Source organism: Xyrauchen texanus, chromosome 30, assembly GCF_025860055.1.
Source record: "Xyrauchen texanus isolate HMW12.3.18 chromosome 30, RBS_HiC_50CHRs, whole genome shotgun sequence".
In the NCBI taxonomy this organism is placed as follows: domain Eukaryota; kingdom Metazoa; phylum Chordata; class Actinopteri; order Cypriniformes; family Catostomidae; genus Xyrauchen; species Xyrauchen texanus.
Genome location: NC_068305.1, coordinates 20,518,537 through 20,540,999, shown reverse-complemented (window position 1 = coordinate 20,540,999; position 22,463 = coordinate 20,518,537). Strand labels below are relative to the sequence as shown.

At 38.2% G+C, this 22,463-nt stretch overlaps 1 protein-coding gene across 1 annotated transcript in view; it reads left to right on the top strand.

Moving 5' to 3' along the window:
- The window catches only part of fip1l1a (FIP1 like 1a (S. cerevisiae)), a 50,213-nt gene that overhangs the window by 21,348 nt on the left and 6,402 nt on the right, over positions 1–22,463 (top strand). Inside the window, exons 9-13 of the mRNA XM_052098154.1 lie at positions 646–745; positions 2,031–2,145; positions 10,090–10,141; positions 14,091–14,149; positions 18,336–18,552. Coding sequence (XP_051954114.1) covers positions 646–745; positions 2,031–2,145; positions 10,090–10,141; positions 14,091–14,149; positions 18,336–18,552 — 543 coding nt within the window. The remainder of the gene's footprint in view (positions 1–645; positions 746–2,030; positions 2,146–10,089; positions 10,142–14,090; positions 14,150–18,335; positions 18,553–22,463) is intronic.

Here is a 22,463-nt window from a genome sequence, read left to right as displayed (position 1 = left end):
TTAATGTTGTTTTGAAGCTTCTTAATGGAACATTCTTACGAACGTAACATTTAACACTTAGCACTTCCATTTAAGGATTATGAAGGTGAAAAAAGGTGAAACACTGGAAGTGTGTCAACTTCTGGCTTTAATGCCCTCCAATCTTCAACAACAGGACAGAGGAAGTGAGAGAGAGCAAGAGATAGACAGGCTGACCGTATTTCTAACGCTTGTTTTTTTGCAGTATTAATGCACTCTTTTATTTGATTAATTTTTTGAGATTGAAATAGGTTATTGCCTAGTTAATTTGTGTGTGAATCTTAAGTGTATGTGTTTGAAGCCTTGTTTCAGGGGACTTAAACATTTATGAATGGTGACGACTAGCATGGCACACATTCATGTAAATGTGTAACTACTGTGTGTACGTGAGCAAAAAATATTTGTGTTGCACACATGAGAGGAGATTTCCCAGATCAGCAGGAAAATGGTGTCGACTGAGGTTGCATGTGTAACCTCATATAATGCAAAAGGACCAGTATTGTTTCTGTGTTCATTAAATGGCTGGCAGGGAAATGTCTAAGTGTGCAAAGCACATATCATCCTCTTTGCTCACTCATGGACTAGACACGTTAATGATTCAGCTCTGATGTGTGTGTGTCTGTGCAGCAAGTCAAGCGGTTCGATCAATGTTATCGAAGGACAGACAGGGACCATCAGTCGAGTGGAAGGCAGAAGACGTCACAGTGCAGATGAAAATAACATCCAGGTGTGTTCTGTACACTGCATAAAATCATTTTGTGTGTCAAGAAGTGTTTTTTGTTTTTCCTTTTTTGTTTTCCAGTAAAAATATGTAAAAGTCTTTAAAACAAGACACATTTGCTTGAGTTTTTTTTTTAATTTATTTATTTGCCCATTAGTCATGTTTTCTTTTCTTTTTTAAGCATACATCTAACAAAATTTAATGAAGTTATGGCTTTAAACAAGAAAAAGCAATTTGCCAGTAAATCAAGAAAAATAAACTTGGGTAACTATTTGGCCAATTTTGCAAAAAAAATTGTTTTTATAGTTTGGTGAATTTGCAGCAAATTTGCAATAAAACCCCTATTTTTGCTAGTGTAGTCACCATACACTTTCATTGCATCTTTGTTCCAAACAATGACCATGTTTACATAGACACGAGAAAGCCGTTTATTGTGAGAAAGCTGCTTATGGCTCGAAATCGGTGTTAGCGTCTTTCTCTTTACTCCTGTATACATGCGGCTCGGTCATTAAGCAGCTTTCTCCACAGAAACATTATCTCCCTGTGATGCTTGTGTAAATAAGAAATATGGCATTCGAGGAAGACTTCACTATTTTATTCTCCGTTGCTTCAATTCATTTACAGAAATTCCAGATTTGTTGCTGTCCTAACTTGCTAACATGACTTTCGGGGGAATTGTACTGCAATAGTGGGGCTTCCTTCTCACGTAAAACTTCGGGATTCCCCAAAGTGCATATACGCGAACGTGAGGGACTGTCGATATTTTACATTGGCGTGTATAAATGGGGATAGTTTACAGTGTATGTGTTTTTCCCACTGTACTCCTAGAAATCTTGGGCTCCATCCTATGACGTTTGTTATCCGGTCTGTTCACACAAATGCGCACTTCTCAAAAACCTGTAACAACACCACTTGTGCATTCACATGGCCACAATAAGCTGCATTCTCTGGGGGAAACCCAGGTGTGTTAAACCACTTTCTCTTAATCCCTTAAATGACGTAAGGAAATTGCCGTTCCTGTAGTTTCAGAACATCATTTTCTGAAACAACCCTGGAATAAACCATTTTCTTAAGTTCACGTAAACATGGTCAAAGAAACTGAGGGGTGACTGTGACTGAACATTTGGCCTATCATCTCCTTTGAGTGGATGATGTGGATGTAGTGGATGATTGACCGAATTATCCCTAGTAGTAGGATATTTTGTTTTGTTTTTGTTTTTTTGCCTGAAAAAAGTAAATTATTTTTGGCAGCGTGTGCATTATGGACACAACATGATTTTATATATTTTAGGTTGTGTCGGAGCATTCTTCGGACACAGAGTTATCCTCGCCAAAGCTGTCGCCCTTTTTTCCTTCAAATATTCCACCTCCACCTTTCCCTCCACCACCCCTCATACCACCACCTGGTAAGTGATCGCAACAATCTTCATTCACACACACTATGTCAGTAGAAATGTGTCTGGCCCATGCTCTGTAGTGACGTACAAGCGTAAATGCAACAACACTGGGTTTTTCTTCAGCATGTCCTTGAGCAAAACTCTCAATTAGAATAATTCCAAAAACACCCAGGACACAATAGACGGAAGAATGGTCACAGATTTGTAATTTAATAAGTAACCAGTGTATTAAAGGGCACCTATTATGACATTTTGAAAATTACCTTTCATATAGTGTGTAACATAGATTTAAGTGAACAAAAACATCCTGCAAAGATTTATATATGAAAGTTCACCGTAAAAAAAAGTTTTTGTCTCTCAAAAGTAGGAGTTGACTTGAGTCAATGTAATGAATCATTTTTCCAGTGAGTCATTTTCCTTTTCGTTGTGACGTCAAGATGAAAAATTATCAAATTGGCCGCGCCCACTCACCGCAGACACCAGGGAAAACTTGAAAACATCATGTCAACAACAAGACGCTGTGTTCTGAAGTGCATATCAAAAGCGACCTTTTTTTCACTGCCCAGGGACGAGCATGTGAAGAATCAGTGGTTAGAGTTTATATTTACAACTATACCACACAAGTATAGCCCGAACCATGTGCTGTGCTCGCGTCATTTTAATGACGATTGCTTTACGAACATGAATGCTTTCAAGTGTGGATTCGCGAGCCGGTTGATACTGAAGGAAGGTTCAGTACCAAGTTTATTTGGATCAGCTTCCTCCTCCGAATCACAACCTCTAAGTATTATTAATAATTGTTGCTTTTATGTGTTTTTTAGCATGCTTAATAAGTATTTGTGTGTGTTGTGTAAGTTACGCTCAGCGCAATAGGTCTTCTAGGTCTCCAATGTCAATTTTTTGGAAATATGTGAAATGTTTGTCGATGTTATTGGAGTTGTCATAAAGAATATAGCAATAACTTGTAGTAATGCAGTGCTTTACCAATATGTTTATGCATTGGGCTAACACAAACAATAACTGATTGGGTGTTTACCACCGAACTTTGGGCTATGATCGCTAACATAAATCAACTAAAATTCCTTCTCTGATTTAGATTTTTTTATATGGGCGTTCCGTTTCCGACAATCTCTGCACAGAGTATACCAATCACAACTGACTGGGTCATCTGACCAATCACCGCAGATTAGCGTCACGCAAAAGAGGGGTTTGGAAAAATGAGTCGTTGAACGAATCATTTGGGAGTCGGTGAGCAAATCCGGTAAACATAAACGCATATTATAAGACAACAAAAGTGTTTTTTGTCATTGCATGCATGTAAAACTGTTGTTGGGGACTCCCAAAACAATATTAGGAACATTTTAAATGCCATAATAGGTGCCCTTTAAATGCATATCAGATTAATCTTATAACCTTCATAGTATTAACAGATAAATGTCACATTTTCATGCTATTTCTGAATATTTGTTTATTATTTTAGTAGCTGTTGCTGGACCTTAGAGCAGTACACTTTCAAAGACTCCAAGGGCGGTCAAAGGTTATATTGATGTGTTTTCATTGCATTGCACTGCAATGTGCATATGGCCATCCGTAGGGAATCTGTGGTTGCCATGGTGACATTTAACCAGGACGTGATTGATTCACACCCATGTTGCGCAACCTGCTGTTTTGTCATGGTCTTTTGGTTGAAGAGAACCTTAATCACCTGTTTGTCACACATGATATTGGTCCACTTAAAGTATAAAGGTTATTTTTGGAAGTTATGCTAGCAAACTGCACTGAATCTCATCTCATCTCATCTGTTATCCTGTGAGGTAGTTTGTCTGTATGTTTGTAAAATATAGAAACAAGTCACAAATACATGACTTGAGACTGTACCAAGTTGACACTGAGCATGTTTTTGCTCCCGTCTATGCTTTCTTTATTTTTTATTTAACATGCACTGTATGGACGTCTTTGACTGCTGCGCCACACCTCACTGATTTCTTTCAGTGTCTCACACAGGAGCACCACGTATGTCAACTTTTAAAAGCAAGTCTTTAGACTCCTAAGTTCTGTTGTATTCGTTTCACTTTTTCTAGCATTGTTTAGCGCAGAAATGCCTTAATTTGAATGGCCTCTTATACTTTTCAACAATTGACTTGAGACTTAATTTGTACTCAGTGAAAGGATTTGTTCCAAAACCTAGTGAGCATCCTTCAGAGGCTGTATTTTAAGACACCAAATGGTGCGCTCCCGACGTGAAGGCTGCTCAAAAAGGTAGATATTATAAAGGGTTTGTTCACTCAAAAATGAAAATTAATTAATCATTTACTCACCCTCATGCAATTCCATTTGTGTATGACTTTGTTTCATCTGCTGAACATAAATTATGATTTTTAGAAGAATATCTCGGCTCTGGAGGTCCATACAATGCAAATGAATGGGCCCCAACATTTTTAAGCTCCAAAATACACATAAGGGTATCATAAAAGTACTCCAGATGACTCTGGTGGTTAAATCCATATCTTCTGAAATGAAATGGATCAATATTTAAGTCCTTTTTCTTTCACTTTGTCCTTTTTCTGTTTTTGGTGATTTACATTCTTCATCATATCTCCCATACTGGGCAGGGAGGAGAATTTATGATAAAAAAAAAAAAAGATTGAAATATGGATCTATTTCTCACCCACACCTATAATATTGTGTCTGAACAATTTTTGACACACAGGAATACTTTTATGCTCCCTTTGTGTATTTTGGCACCCATTCGCGTGCATTGTAAGAACATACAGAGCTGAAATATTCTTCTAAAAATCTTAATTTGTGTTCTGCAGAAGAAAGAAAGTCATGCACATCTGAGATGGCAGGAAGATGAGTAAACTATAAGAGAATACATTTTTTGGGTGAACTATCCCTTTAAGTATGCTGCCTCCAGTGATTAATTTTTTTGGATAAATTGTAAGGTATCATTGTATCCTTCACCAGGTGACTCTGTGTGAAGGTTCAAGGTGAGAGTTCAGGTGCTAAACCAGCTGTGTATGTTTCATTTGACAGCGAGTAAATACTGAGTGTGCATGTTGTCTCTGTGGGAGTTTAACAGCACATGTGCTTGAGCAGGATCATCTGAATCCAAGTGTGTGTAATTCTCTCCAGGTTTCTCTGCAGCACAGGCTTGCTGGCTGTCTGCTCCTCCAACTTCTTGATCAGGTGCTCCTCAGCCACACTTCAAACAGGAAGTCCATAGTTGAGCTCTCTTAACTCTGCAGCTCCTCTTCTTCAAAGCCCTTTCAGAAATCTCCTTCTGCCAAATCCTACTACCCCTCCTCTGGCATGCTCAGACCTCTCATAGATAGACTCTCTCACCCTCCACCCCATTTTCAGGACCCTCTCATCCTTTCAATACAGACAAAATTTCAAACTTCCCGGAAAGGGCCAGTCTTTGAAGTTTAGCCTTTAATTCAAAACCGGACATTTTCATTTTATTATAGAACACCTCTCTGTTTTTAAGTTATAGGCCTCTCTTTCTGACTCTCTCCCCCTGCGGATATCACAGTTCCTTTTGTGTTGCTAATCTGCTGTGTGCGGCTAAATATAGCTCAGGGTGGGAAGAAAGAAAAAATGCTATGCCAGCAGAATTGTGACACTGGAAATATGCTGAGTGACCCAGCTGTTGAGAGAGATGGAGAGAGAGACAGTTGTTAGGAAAGGAATGTTTTTCTCATTACTGTCATTATTTAAAAATATATATATATATACTATGGATCACTCTTTAAATTTGTACTTTTTTGTACTGATAGTCTAAATATTTTTGTACAAAAAGGGTCCAGTAATCCACTTTTTTATTATTTTAGAAGGCATTAATGGAGGTAAACTTGCATGATATATATTTTCTGTAAAAGCTCTATCCTCCCAAAATGAAAAAATTCCCAACCTCTTTTTTTTTTTTTTTTTAAGAAAATATGGAGATAATGGCTATGAAAGACGTACACAAACACACTTGTGCAATTAGCCCTCATGTCATTAGCCTTCTCATAGCCTGCCAAGTATACAGCCCCAAACATATCAAACAAGAATAGTTTCCATGCACACACTAATTGTGCAACCATATTGTGGTTGTCCAAAATGAGGACACTATGGACCAGGGGGGTGGGGGTGCTCCAAAACCTTTATACACCTTTTAAAGGAATAGTTCACCCAAAAATGAAAATTCTCTCATCATTTACTCACCCTCATGCCATCCCAGATGTGTATGACTTTCTTCAGCAGAACACAAACAAAGATTTATAGAAGAATATCTCAGCCCTTTAGGTCCATACAATGCGAATGGTGATCAGACATTTGTAGCTCCAAAAATCACATAAAGGAAATATATATGTAGTCCATATGACTCCAGTGTTTAAATCCATATCTTCAGAAGTGATATAATAGGTGTGGGTGAGAAACAGATAAAAAATATTTTTTCACTCTAAATCTCCACTTTCACGTTTACATTTGAAAGTCACATCTGAAAGTGAAAGTTAAATTGGAGATTTTGAGTAAAAAAGGACTTGCATATTGTTCTGTTTCTCACCCACACCTATTATATAATTTCTGAATATATGGATTTAAACACTGGAGTCATATGGATCACTTTATTGTCTCTTTTATGTGATTTTTGGAGCTGCAAAGGTCTTCTCATCATCAACTTGCATTATAAGGACCTACAGAGCTGAGATACTCTTCTAAAAATCTTTGTTTGTGTTCTGCTGGAGAAAGAAAGCCATACACATCTGGGATTGCATGAGGGTTAGGAAATGATGAGATCATTTTAATATTTGAGTGACCTATCCCTTTAATGCATCGACACAAGTGATAAAATGCCATAAAAAAATAATTGAAATACCACTTACACTTCACACTTTTCTGTCCTCTTGCTGTTCAAAGGTGTACTTCACTGAATAATTTTTGATAGTAAACTCTCTTCTTTGACTGATGTTTTGTGGATGCTACATAATATTTAGGATGGGTAGTATGTGAATAGAGACACAGGTCATATTATTTTTAATTTCCCTGATATGTTTATTTCATATCGACTTGACATAGTCAACAGTTATTTCAGTTTATTAAAAATGTCTCAGTTATTAAAAATGCCAATGTGTTGCAAGAGTCTGATGAAGCAAATGTTGGGAAGCATACTTTTAAAAGTGTACTTACATTGTTGCATTATGGATTTTTCCTGCCCTCTCACACACATACATACAGCGTGAGAGCATACAGAGAGCTCTTCCATCAGAAAAATCAGGTTAGGACCCATAAAGATGGTTAAACTGAAAACTGATGTGCAGTATCAAATACACAGAGTGATGGGCCTAACTGTAGAGATGTAACTTTTAAATCCTGGTCGTTTTACGTTTTTTTTTCAGGTCCGAAAAAAGGCCATGTCCTCAAAAAAAAAAAAAGAGTACAAATGGTCACCTTAACACAAAAAGACATACTGTACATAGTAATGAACACTGATATATTCAGATGACACAGAAACTGTGTGTGTGGATGCATCTCTTTGTGTGCAATAGTTTGAGAGGCAGATTGTGATCTTTCTAAAGTTCACTACTATTGCTAAGTGCTTGTAACTGATCTCTGAAATAAATTAGCATAGCACCCACAGGCAGACTTAAAAAAAATGAGTAATTTAGGGCAAAGTTTGCAATGTACATATGTTCTTAGAAGATTCTGAAGTTTCGGGGACTACACAGATGATTTGCAAGGCTCTGTGTGCACGTATGCATGTGTTGCAACTCTATGCATCGCAACTCTGCCTCGTTCTGTGTTAACCAGAGCTGCATGATTTCTGTGTTTCTCAAATGACTGTTATTCTTTCAGCCTTTTTTCTGTCATTTTTGTTGTTGTTGTAAGCTTTCCTTTGTAGCTGGTTCCCATCAGGAGGCTGTGGAAAAACAAAAGGGGGATGGTGCCCAGATGTGCACCAAATTTTGTGTGTCTGTAGCTGAGTGCGATCAAAGCAGATAAGTGTCTTCAGTGTGAGGGAGAGTGTTTTCTGGGGTGCTGTAAAGGCCCATTTGTCCCACAAATATTTTTAAGGGGGGAACATCACAGTTAGCAAGGGCAGTAAAAGTTGGAAGCCACTGGGTTTGTTCAATTCAGCCATAAACAGTGTTGAGGCATTTGAAGTCAAGGCATCTCGCCATAGACACAAACACACATGCTAGAATAAATGAATTCATATGAATGAAAATGACGTTTATAGCTTTTATATGCTTTAGTAGTGTGCATGCTAAAACAAAACACAAACCCACATTGCTGTAATGGCATAAAACATTTTTTTTATCATTGTTACTGCCTTGCATGTGACTGATGTACACAATATCACACAAGCAAGAGTGCTGTTGTACCGAATATCAGCGCAGCTGTGATTCAGCCATAGGCACAGGGCCATAGTTACATATTCATACATATCAGTTAGTGGTTTAAACAACAGTGCTTGTGGATGAATGGAACTCTCTGAACAGTTTAAAAAGCACCTTAATTCATTCTACCTTCATCAATCCTAATACAACCTCCGAAGGTAGCATTTTCCACTTTTCAGATGCAGCCTGTGTCTTCAGATTAAACGGGTGCCTGAGCCGCGCGTGCAGTGCTGTGCTCTTTAACCATGCTGCACACGCTCAGTGAAATCTTTTACAATAAAAGCTTTTATGACTCAACATTAATTACTGTACTGAAATACTCATTAACTTAAAAAGAAGTCTTGATGCAAGTTAACCATGCAGTAACAGGCACGCAATACTTCCCTCACGTAAACTAGATTTAATGACAGTTTAGTGTTTAATAAAGTTCAGGTACCCACTCTCAATAAACATCTGATTATTTGTATCCATCATCCCAGGAAAAAGTAAATGTAGTAATCCAGAATTCACAGTATAGATGCGACGAAACCTCAACGCGTATGTCCTGATGAAGTCATACACATATGTGAAACAGGCTATTCTCTTCGGATACTTTGTTATGTGTTATTTCTGTTAAGGGAAATGTAAAATTAACACAATCCTCTCAGTAGCAGGCTAACAGCTAGTTTGTTTACTATGGTGGAGCTCCTCTCGTTATTCAATGCAGGGTTTTGTCCAATCATATGCTGCAGCACATCCCACAGTCCTATGTGACCCAAAAGTATCTACCCTGGAGTAGGAGCTAAAAATGTACCCTCAAATGGCTTTTAAGGACTAGAGTTCTGTAGGTGTGAAAGTGACGAAAAGCACTAGTACCTAAATGGGCTTTAGTACCGCCAGTGGGAAAGGCCCTATTTACTTACCCTCATGTAATCCCAGATGTGTATGACTCTTTTTTTTTTTTTTTTTTTTCAGCAGAACACAAAGATTTTTGGAAGAATATCTCAGCTCTGTAGGTCCATACAATGCAAGTGAATGGTGACCAGGACTCAGAAGGTCCAAAAATGAAATAAAGAAGGCATAAAAGTAATCCATAAATCCAGTGATTAAATCAACATCTTCTGAAGCAACATGATAGGTGTGGGAGAGAAACAGATCAATATTCAAATCTTTCAAGTCACTTCCACACCAGAATGTACAAGTGAAAGTGTAGATTTACAGTTAAAGAAAGGACTTAAATATTTATTGGTTTATTTAATTATGTTTAATTAATCCACTGGATTTGTATGGATTACTTTTATACTGCCTTCTGGGCCTTCAAAGTTCTGGTCACCATTCACTTGCATTGTACGGAAAAACAGAGCTGCAATATTCTTCTAAAAATCTTCGTTTGTGTTCTGCAGAAGAATGAAATTCATACACATCTGGGATGGCATTAGGCTGAGTAAATTATGAGAGAATTTTCACTTTTGGGTGAACTATCTCTTTAAACAATAGAGGAAGTGAAAGTGCTATGATTCTGATTTTGATAGTTTTGATTACACAGTATCATTATGCAAATTATATCCCTTTATGCCTGCCCTTACAGGTTTTCCTCTACTTCCTGGGGGTCCTCCACCTATAAGACCAACAACAGATAGGTAAGTGTTGTTATTTTGAAGTCTTTTTTCTTGTTGATGTATTGGTCAGCATCATAGCAGGATAGCATGGTTTGTATATGAGATATGGATCATGTTTGTGTGCATGTGTCTAGGTTGGTGCCGTATAGAGGCTGGAGACAGAGCAGATGTAGCAGACAGAGTGAACGAAAACATAGCTGGTCACTACACAGGCAAGAGAGGGAGAGAAAGAGAGACAAAGGCAGTGAAAGAAAGAGAGAGATAAAGAGGTAGAGCAAGTAAAAGAGGGATTGAAACTAATTATAGATCATTAAAGGGATAGTTCACCCAACAATGAAAATTCTGTCATCATTCATTTACCCTCATGTTGTTCCAAACCTGTATTCATTTATTTTTCTGTGGAACACAAAAGGAGATTCTAGGCAGAATGTTAGCCTCAGTCCACATTCGCTTTCATTGTATGCAATGATGCCGTGATAGTAAATGGTAACTGAGGCTAACATTCTGCTTAACAGCTTTTGTGTTTCACAGAAGAAAGAAGTTGGTACTAAAAGCAAGTATCACTTAAACAATGTCTGAGGACAAAAAGATGCCTATGAGATTGAAAAAAGAGAGTTACAATATATTTTAAAGTAAGTTTTAAAAAGTTATCTGGTGTCCCTCACAACAGAGATGATTGACACTTCCTAAAGCTGTGATTGGCAGCCTTCATTGACTTTATGGGACAGTAAAACTAGGCTGCAGCTACAAAAGATTTTTTCGCTCTGTCAAATTCTTTACTTTTGTCTCTGTTCCTATATGTGCAGTATGTAGGCCAGCTCATCAAAGTTTCACCCCAGACTTTAGAAGAATAGAAATCAAGATAAAAGCACTAAACTCCCATCTGCTTCGGTTAATCCACTATGACTGCCTTTCTTCCACACACACAGAATTACTTATTCGGTTTGATCCTGATTATTCAGTTCATCCTTGTGCTTGGGAGTTAGCAAACATGTCTTGAAGGTGGTTTAATGTGTGTCTGTGTGTTTGTGTATCTGTCTCTTTGTACATGTACTTATTTGCCTTTCAGCTCTCTGACGCCACATCTTATCTTCTTAGGACTAAAATATGGTATAAAAGCGGTCACTGATCCAGTCAAAGGCCAAATAAGACAGAGAGAGAAAAAGGCAGGGTGGCCCTGTTTGTGCCTGTGGCCTCCTGTTTACAGGCATCCAGGACTCCCCATCCATCTTTACGTCTTACTCTTCCTCCCTCTGTGCTCACTGTTCTCGGTTTCTCCCCAAGACAAACAGCAGAATCTCGGTCGGTCTCCCCCCACTCACTTTGCTACTAGATTCCCTCCAGCTCACAGTTTGACAGGCATCTTCATCTGCAGAAATCAAGTAAAATGCAGCAACTACAATACTAAAATTGAGTTATGACTGAAATTGGGTCTCCTTGCTCAGAGTGTGAACATTGCAGTAACTAGAAAATCTACACTAAAAACTTGTAACGTTGAAGTCATTTTTCTTAGTTTCAGTGTTTGTGGTTACTGTGTTTTGCCTTTGTAGAGTGGTAATATGCAGAGACTACTATTAGTAAGTCTTTTGTAGGTTAATTTCCCTGAAAAGTGCAAACACTGTGGCTCTGTGGCACTTTCAAATCTTTACTGTTTGTTTGCACATCTCGACCAGCTTGTAATCGCAAACTTGGTCTCAACCTATGCCGTGAGTTTGAGTCATGACTATATGTTTTTCCAACTATTTGCAGACATGGTGATTGTTCAGGAATCCTGTTTTTTAAAAACTATTTACTATAACTATTATTAATATTTTTTGCAGTTCCATTTGGTGATTATGGTGGTGCAAAAATATCACGTTTCCATTTAGTTTTTTATTTCAAATTTATCTTGGTGTCTTATACTCAGTTGTAGAAGTTAACCAGTTCTATTCTTGTTTTCTTTGTCTCTTTATCTCTTATCCTGACTTTTTTCACCCTCACTTGACCCAGCTCCCTCCATTTTTTTCCATTTTCTGGTCCTTAAGTTTATGCTTGTTCCTTCTTTTTTCTGTTGTTTAAAGAATGGTTCTCCTCACATCTCACTCTCTCTGCCAAGTCCAAACATCCTTGGAGGAGTTTCCGTTCATCTGAGCCCTGCCAACCAGTGACTGCATAATTCATGAATCACTTCCTCTTGTGTGAACACTCCAAAAAATTAAGTTTTCTTCTTTTTCCTTTTTCTTTCTTTTATGTGCACACTTGTTTTCACACATACACTTCACATGCTTGGGGTATGTTGTAAACATAAAAGGTCCTAATACATAGCCCTGTGGGACACCCCTTAAATGGAGGGAGTCCCATGGCCCACATGGCTCTCTGGGAGATTGTTTCAGCTATACACCACCTATCTGTCAGCACTAATTGCATCGTGCCTTGCTCTCTAGTCATCAAAAAGTATTCGCAGACCAAACATTTTAAACAAGAGAAGATAATTTTATATTAAAAGCAGATTGCATTCAGTGCTTTGTTTGATTACATGTCATGAGGCTTGGCATCCCCATCCAGTATAGTTTTATTACTTTATGGAAATATGTCAACAAATCCCTCAGCAAATATTCTGGAATATCAGTAATAATTGTATTGTTGATGCATTTACTCACCAGAGTTATCTGGTACAGCCTACTGGAGGGGCAGGGTCTTTGTGCAGCCATTACTACAAGGCCACTATGGCCAAATTCTGCAGTGATTAGCTGTCTTGATGAGGCAGACGCTAATTAAGGCTTGCCTCTGGGGTGAGATGAGACTGCAACTGCCAGATCATCTAACATTGTCTTCCATTTGTCTGTTCTACTCTGCAAACCGTAGATGGATGGAAAGAATGAAAGAGTAAAAAAGGGACGATACAGTATTGTGAAGCTGGTTGAATTTGAAATTTAGAAAGGCTTAGCATGTGAGAAGAGAGTGTGAGGTAGAGGAAGTGGGATACAGGAAGGGAGAGAGACAGAAGGTAAGATAATCCAGAACAGCAACAGCATCTCTTCCATATGTATTTATGGAATCAGTGCACTCATCTTAACTAACACCTGACCACAAGAAGTCCTGTTGGATTCGATTACTCTCTTAAGCACACATTCGCTCACACACTCTACGTTCACTCCTGCAGAATGCCCTGGAAGCAGGGCGGAGAGCCAGGGTTTATGGATCGTCAATGGCATGATTGCCAGAGTTGTTTCTGCTATTACACACAGAGACACACACACACACACACTAAATCACACTCCTGGCAGGTTACCGGGCACATGCTGCACTTTGAGTTGATGCCAGTAACATCAAACAATAAGGAAATTGAGGTCTGAAACTGAGGAAAGTCTTTTGATCTTTGAAAAAGTTCTGTCTACCCATTTATTATCCCATACGTTTCGGCTCTTTTTTCGGCTCTATTTATTCCTTTCTCTTTGTTGTAAGTTAAAAGTAATGGGGTCATGCTGCTCTGTGTTCTCTTAGAGCAAATTACTCTATACACTATCATTCAGATGTAAATGTAATGTTCTTTTTCTTTCTTTAAACATTCTTCTTTCATTTATTAACTGATTGTTCTGGGTCCACTTGGGCTAAATGTACAAGTCATACTGCATGCCTCACCGCTTTACCCCCCAAAAAAGAAAGGTCAAAGGTCATCAGGTGACATGTAATATGAATGTTATTTATTTGTTTATTTGTTTGTTTGTTTGTATGTGAATTTTATATATTTGTATTTACAAATTGTGTTTTCGGCATATTTCATTGAAAAGTTATATTGAATAATTTACTTGAATTTTAGAAATTTCAACAAGTATTTCTTAGAATTTACAATTATTTATATGCACTGAAGCTACCATGATCTCCACAAGTTTTAGCAAAACCTGACAATTCATGTTATCCCTGCATGAATATATATATATTATTGATGTTTAACTGATAAATTCTGACTTTGCATTTTTCATCACGGCAGTGGACGTTTGGCTGGAAGCTATGATGGACGCTCAGCCCCACCTTACCCCTTCCCTGCAGGTATGAATATCACACAGTACATGTCAAAATTAATCCAGAGCACGTCATTTTATAATTCGCTAGCGATCTAGTAACAGCTGCACCCTATTTGATTGACAGGTGACATATGTGTGTGTGTGCTGAACAAGCGCTTGTTCTGAAAATGCTTGCGCTAATGTGTATCTGAACGGTTAAAGACATTTCAAAATTCTGCCAAAATGCCCGTCTTGGTGAGTTATTCATGTAAACACAGAGAGTGATATCTAAAGTGAATGTAAACAGTGGAGAGAAAAAAGCCGATTTGTATTAAAATGTTGGACTTGTAAGTATAAATGTAAACTAATAGACATCCTGCTGTCTAGTGTGTCATAATAATCAAACAACTCATAAAATGAGAAAACACTCACTGCTCTTGACTGGGTAACTTTAGTAGCTTTAAAAAGTATGAATGTATTATAATCATACAGTAAAGACCAGAAGTAGTTTTATGTTGCATTTCATTCTGAATGTTTACTGGAATATTTGATACTGCTGTTAAAAACTTTTAAAGCTGTTAAAAAAGCACTGAGTTTTCTAGTTTATATTTTCTATTATTTTTAATCTAATTCTATTCATTGCTGTTTTTTATTGTTATTTTATTACTGACTGTTTACTATTGTTGAATAATTAAGATCTTGAAACCATTCTTCCATAATTAACACATTAGTGTTATTATTTGTTGTGGTATTGAAGCTGATATTGAGAATTATTACATTTCACTACAGACTACTGAAATATTGGTATTTTAATAATGTATAGGCTTTACTGTACATGGTAGATCTTTGAGAAAAATAATCTCATTCCATACAAGTGTGAGCATCCCTGCTGTTAATGGTGGTGATGGAGGCTTTTCTTTATTTGACTACCATACTTGACATAAAATAATTATCATATGACAATAGCCTCCTCCCCTACACAGTGCGGTTTACATTTCAAGTTCAAGGAAATCCACTGTTAAAAAAAATATTTAAGTTCAGTAAATGCATGATGTTTCCAAAGTCAATGAGTAATCGTGTTAAATAACCATGATCTCAATTTTGACCAAAATAATCGTGATTATGATTTTTGCCATAATCGAGCAGCCCTATTGCTGGGACTAACGGAAAATGAAATAAACTTGATAATGTTTATTTTCATTGGCCCCTGAATAATATGAGTGTGTGGGAATGGAAACCTCTTAATGCTATTGTGTATGTGTTTATGTCTGTGTTTTAGGAACTTTTACTTGTGGATTTTCCAAAAGTCTTGTAGGGAATAGTGAGAGAATATTGAATTTGTCCCATGCACTCGAACCATGTTAATTGGAGTATCAAACACCCTGGGTTGCCAATCAAAAAAGTGAAAACAACCGTTTCTGCTCACACAAACACAGTTACATACAGTCAGACAGCCACATACAAACTATTGTTTACAGCTCCAGGTAAATGTGAGTGTGGGATGGGGGGAGGTTAGTTTTAGTGTTTTGGCGACAGCAGGTGGAACTGCATACAAAGCGTTAACATTCTCAACACTCTCATCAACACTACACACACACATATACATCCCATAGAACTGTGGAGGGATATGGTTACAACCACTGAACAGAAATGCACTGCAAGCATTTCAGTGCAGTCCAGCACACATCATTATTGCAGGCAGAGGTTAACAAGGACACACACACAATTTGGAAAAATGAGCATTGTCAGACAATCTGATGTGGTCTTGTTAACTTCTGCGTGTAGTAATGATTTGGGCATACTGAAGAGGCTGAAGCAACTATTGCCACTGTGAGCTTTTTGTGATTGTCAGAATTGGTGTGTGTTTGTGAGAGCGTGAGGGAGAGAAAGTGAGAAAAAGCAATAGTTATTTGCAAGCTGTTGTCCTGCCACCTGTCTTAAATGTGCTGTTTGAAAATGCAGCAAAAATGTGCTCTTAAAAAAATTAAATAAAAAGGAAAACAAGGAAATGCGTTACCTTCAGACCAGTACCTGCTGTACATAATTATTATTATTATTATTATAATAATTTTTTTTTCTTCAGCTCAACTGACAAAGTCTTCTGGAAATTGGCATGCAAATAGTGTATTGTAAAATATCAGACCCTTTTAGATGTAGTAAGATGCTATGTATATTATTTATATATATATATATATATATATATATATATATATATATATATATATATATATATATATATATATATATATATATATCTATATACATGTGTGTATATGTATACATGAGAAAGTATTCAGACCCCTTAAATTTTTCACTCTTTGTTATATTGCAGCCATTTGCTAAAATCATTTAAGTTCATTTTTTTTCCTCATTATTGTACACACAGTACCCCATATTGACAGAAAAACAAAGAATTGTTGACATTTTTGCACATTTATTAAAAAAGAAAAACTGAAATATCACATGGTCCTAAGTATTCAGACCCTTTGCTGTGACACTCATATATTTAACTCAGGTGCTGTCCATTTCTTCTGACCATCCTTGAGATGGTTCTACACCTTCAATTGAGTCCAGCTGTGTTTGATTATACTGATTGGACTTGATTAGGAAAGCCACACACCTGTCTATATAAGACCTTACAGCTCACAGTGCATGTCAGAGCAAATGAGAATCATGAGGTCAAAGGAACTGCCTGAAGAGCTCAGAGACAGAATTGTGGCAAGGCACAGATCTGGCCATGGTTACAAAAACATTTCTGCTGCCCTTAAGGTTCATAAGAGCACAGTGGCCTCCATAATCCTTAAATGGAAGATGTTTGGGACAACCAGAACCCTTCCTAGAGCTGGCCGTCCGGCCAAACTGAGCTATCGGGGGAGAAGAGCCCAAAGATCACTGTGGCTGAGCTCCAGAGATGCAGTCGGGAGATGGGAGAAAGTTGTAGTAAGTCAACCATCACTGCAGCCATCCACCAGTCGGGGCTTTATGGCAGAGTGGCCCGACGGAAGCCTCTCCTCAGTGCAAGACACATGAAAGCCTGCATGGAGTTTGCTAAAAAACACCCGAAGGACTCCAAGATGGTGATAAATAAGATTCTCTGGTCTGATGAGACCCAGATAGAACTTTTTGGCCTTAATTCTAAGCGGTATGTGTGGAGAAAACCAGGCACTGCTCATCACCTGTCCAATACAGTCTCAACAGTGAAGCATGGTGGTGGCAGCATCATGCTGTGGGGGTGTTTTTCAGCTGCAGGGACAGGACGACTGGTTGCAATCGAGGGAAAGATGAATGCGGCCAAGTACAGGGATATCCTGGACGAAAACCTTCTCCAGTGTGCTCTGGACCTCAGACTGGGCCGAAGGTTCACCTTCCAACAAGACAATGACCCTAAGCACACCGCTAAAATAACGAAGGAGTGGCTTCACAACAACTCCATGACTGTTCTTGAATGGCCCAGCCAGAGCCCTGACTTAAACCCAATTGAGCATCTCTGGAGAGACCTGAAAATGGCTGTCCACCAACGTTTACCATCCAACCTGACAGAACTGGAGAGGATCTGCAAGGAGGAATGGCAGAGGATACCCAAATCCAGATGTGAAAAACTTGTTGCATCTTTCCCAAAAAGACTCATGGCTGTATTAGATCAAAAGGGTGCTTCTACTAAATACTGAACAAAGGGTCTGAATACTTAGGACCATGTGATATTTCAGTTTTTCTTTTTTAATAAATGTGCAAAAATTTGAACAATTCTGTGTTTTTCTGTCAATATGGGGTGCTGTGTGTACAATAATGAGGAAAAAAAATGAACTTAAATGATTTTAGCAAATGGCTGCAATATAACAAAGAGTGAAAAATTTAAGGGGGTCTGAATACTTTCCGTACCCACTGTATGTATATATAGAGAGAGAGAGAGAGAGAGAGAGAGAGAGAGATATATATATAGATATATATATATATATATAGAGAGAGAGAGAGATATATATATATAGAGAGAGAGAGAGAGATATATATATATATAGAGATATAGATATATAGATATAGATATATATTTCTCGGGATACAAACAAATCAACTTTTGAGTTGTCGTCAATGGAAAAATATATTTTTGATATGGTGTACTTATGACATTTTTGCTAAAGCCCCTGTCTTATACACACACATCAAGGACATCAGTGGATATGGATTTATACTTGCATCCTAAATCATCTCATTGCAGTCTTTCCTGTTTTTTCCAGGTGTGTACTCACCTGCAGTGGGCGTGTCTTCCTGGCCTGGCATGATCGACAATGGCAAGGCATGGGAGTATTATGCCCGCAAACAAAGGAACAGAGAAAAGGAGAAAGAGAAAACCAGAGAGCGAGGGCACAGGAAAGACAGAGAAAAGGAGAGGGAGAGAGAGAGGTACAGAGAAACGGATCGTGAGCATAGTCCCTCCTCACAAGACCACAAAAGGTAAGAGTCAGCTAAACATGAAAGAAGGAAAGAGTGGGTACATACTGTATGTTGGATGTGGTCCAGCCTATGTAAAATATGTTTTAGTGAGCTACTTAACCAGTTTTCTTTAAGCAGTTTACTGGTGATGAGCTTTTTCAGTTTACACAGCTCAAGTGGGAAAATCGCTAACATACTCTGATTGGATAATTTTAATAAATGTTGTATTTATTTTTATATTTTCATCAACAGTTTGATTAAATTATTGTCATGATGCATCTTTGTTATCATTGGCAAAATCAAAATATTGTTTGCCAACGAACATTTTCATCAGTAATTTCATTGGCGAGATTTACACTGCAAGCTTGAGTGCAGAATGAATCCAAAAGAAAATTTTGGACCATTTTCATAGAAGAGAAATGCTAAATTTTTATTGTGTACATATGCTACAAGTCATTTTTGTAAATTTTTTGAAATTCACTATAGAATATAACAGCAGAATATAAATGGCCTCAGAGCTGACAAGCAAGTTTTAATTGCAGTGGGTCATTAAGTCAATGATAGCTTATAGACCTTAAAAATGGAGGCATAATATCAAACCACAGTGACCACGTTTACATGAACTAAAAAATAAATAACAAATAGAACGGTTTATACCAGGGTTTTTGCAGAAAGTGGTGTTCTGAAACGTCATGTAAACGAGAACACCATTATACTTACTCCGCTCAAGGGATAAATATAAAGCGATTTAACACACATGTGGCCATGTAAATGCGTAAGCAGCGTTCATACAGGTTTTTGAGAATGTGCATATGCTTAAACAGATCGAATAATAATCATCATAGGATGGAGCCCAACAACAAATCAACAAAGCCGAAAGAAGTTAGCATTTCTGGGAGTACAGTGGAAAAAGCGCATACACTATAAACTATATCCATTTATACATACTCATGTAAAATATCGACTGTCCCTCACGTTCGCACAAGCACACATACATGGGGGGGGGTCCCAGAGTTTTACGTAAGCATGAATCCCCAGTATTGCACTTTTACAATCCCAGAAACATAGCAACAAATCTGAAAAATCTGGAAATAAAGCGAAGCAGTGGAGAATAAAATAGTTAAGTCTTCCTCTGATACCATGTTTGTCATTTACACAAGCATCGCAGGTAAATTACATTGCTGTGGAGAAATCTACTTATTGACTGAGCTGCATGTATATGGAAGTACGGCACATTTTCGCAACAAGCAGCTTTCCTGCAATAAATCGCTTTCTGGTGTCCATGTAAACCTAGTCAGCGACCAATCAAACACGCATCCACCTTGACCAATTACAGAGTCGTAAGTTAACTTGAATCATTTGAGATCAATATTTTGCTCCGTTTATCTTTACACTTATCTGTGCACACATGCAAGCATTCTGACAAAGTCAGTGCTGTGGTGGCAGCAGATAAAGTATGAGCAGGTCACATGAGTAGAGAGCTGAGATTAAAGCAGGGCAGTAGAATAGCTGGGTACCACGCTGGTCTGTAACACTTACGATGACACACATGCTCTCTCTTAGAGACCAGATATCCCTTTCTTTCTTTTTCTTCAATTCCATCCTATCTCATGCACATACAGTGCATCCATAAAGTATTCAGACCCCTTCATTCATTTTTTCCCCCACATCAATCTACACTCCATACCCCATAATGACAAAGCAAAAACTAGATTTTTGGTAACTTTATTATTTTAAAAAGAACTGAAAATTTCACATGTACATAAGTATTCAGACCCTTAACTCAGTACTTAGTTGAAGCACCTTTGGCAGCGATTACAGCGTCAAGTCTTTTTGGGTATGATGTGACAAGCTATGCACCCCTGGATTTGGGGATTTTCGGCCATTCTTCTCTGAAGAACCTCTCAAGCTCTGTCAGGTTGGATGAGGAAAGTTGGTGGACAGCCATTTTCAGGTCTCTCCAGAAATGTTCGTTTGGGTTCAAGTCCAGGCTCTGGTTGGGCCACTCAAGGACATTCACAGAGTTGTTCCTAAGCCACTTGACTGTGTGCCTAGGGTCATTGTTCTGTTGGAAGGTAAACTTTCTGCCCAGTCTGAGGTCCTGTGTGCTCTGGACCAGGTTTTCATTAAGGATATCTCTGTATTGTGCTGTGTTCATCTTTCCTTCAACCCTGACCAGTCCCCTAGTCCCTGCTGCTGAAATACATCCCCACAGCATGATGCCACCACCACCATGCTTCACCGTTGGGATGGTATTGCACAAGTGATGACGGGTGCCTGGTTTCCTCCAGACATGATGCTTGAAATTGAGGCCAAACAGTTCAATCTTTGGTTCATCAGATCAGAGAATCATCTGGTTTCTCACAGTCTGAGAGTCCTTTAGGTGCTTTTTTGTTTCTTGCACTGAGGTAAGACCACTCTGCCATAAAGCCCAGATCGGTGGAGTGTTGCAATAATGGTTGTCCTTCTGCAAGCAGGAATGTGATTGGCTAAGCACACAAAAAAGCAGGAAAATGTACCGAGCAATGTTGGGGCCAGGAATCAAGCTTCAGGATTTGGATTGTAATATGATAAACATTGGGTCATCTCATATTGATGCTGTCATCTCAGTGTTTTCCCACGCACAGAGCCGCTAGATGGCGCCACTTGCTCATGCAGTGCTGACTGAAGCAGTTAATGCTGTTAAACTCGGATATGACATGCAAGGCTTCATCTCCATTTCAGTTTGAAACTTCTTAATGCTGCGGGTAGCATATCATATACCAATGTCTCAGAGGTCAGCGTTTGCAAAATTTAAAGAGCTTTCCCTCAACATGTACTGTTCCTGTGCTGCTTTTACGTCTGTCGTGCTGAACTTTCCACATTGATGTGAAAATTCCAATGAATAAATATGTGATATTACATGTTCTTAGGAGTGCCGACCCCTTTTCATTGTGTAGCTACTATAATTATTTCTGTATGTTGCATTTAAATTCACAAAGATTTTACAGAGAGTGGTCTCCCAAAAACTCATTTCCAAATGTCTGCACTGTATCTGCAGGGTTTTACGATTATACAAACAAAGGGTATGATATAAGCGAAGATACATTTCACAATTTCACTGCAAATATCACATCAGTAATGCTGGAATTGCAGCTAGCAACTTTTAACCTGTCAGCAGCTGTGACAACGGTTCATACCTGTTTTCAATCCAACCATTTTATTTCTCTTGATTAATTAAGATAAACCTGTCATACTTGAATTAAGATGCAAGTTTCTCCCATTTCCACACACGATCTCTGGTACTCAACCAGAGTGACCATCGGGGTACTTGGTCACCTCTCTTACCAAGGCCCTTTTCCCCCGATTGCTCAGTTTGGCTAGACAGCCAGCTCTAGGAAGAGTCCTGGTTGTTCAGAACTTCTTCCATTTCAAGAATTATGCAGGCCACTGTGCTCTTGCGAACCTTCAATGCAGCGGAAATTGTTTGTTGCCTTCCTCAGATCTCTGCCTCAACACAATCCTGTGTCTGAGCTCTGCAGGCAGTTCCTTTGACCTCATGGCTTGGTTTTTGCACTGATATGCATTTTCAGCTGTGAGACCTTATATAAACAGGTGTGTCCAAATCATGTCCAATCAATTGAATTTGCCACCGATGGACTCCGAAGTGTAGAAACATCTCAAAGATTATCCAAAGATTTTTTTATAAATTTGCAAAATTAAGATTATAGGATATGGAGTGTAGATTGATGTGAAAATACTAATAATAATTTAAAGCATTTGATCATAGGCATAACAAAAACACATAAAATGTCAAAAAAAAAAAAAAAAAGGGTGTCTGAATACTTTCTGAATGCACTGTAGACACAAAGAAATCTCTTTATCTTGTGTTAATGTTTGAGTTGTTTGTGTTTGTCCATAAAGGATTGTATTTGCTGTGTTGGATAATGTGT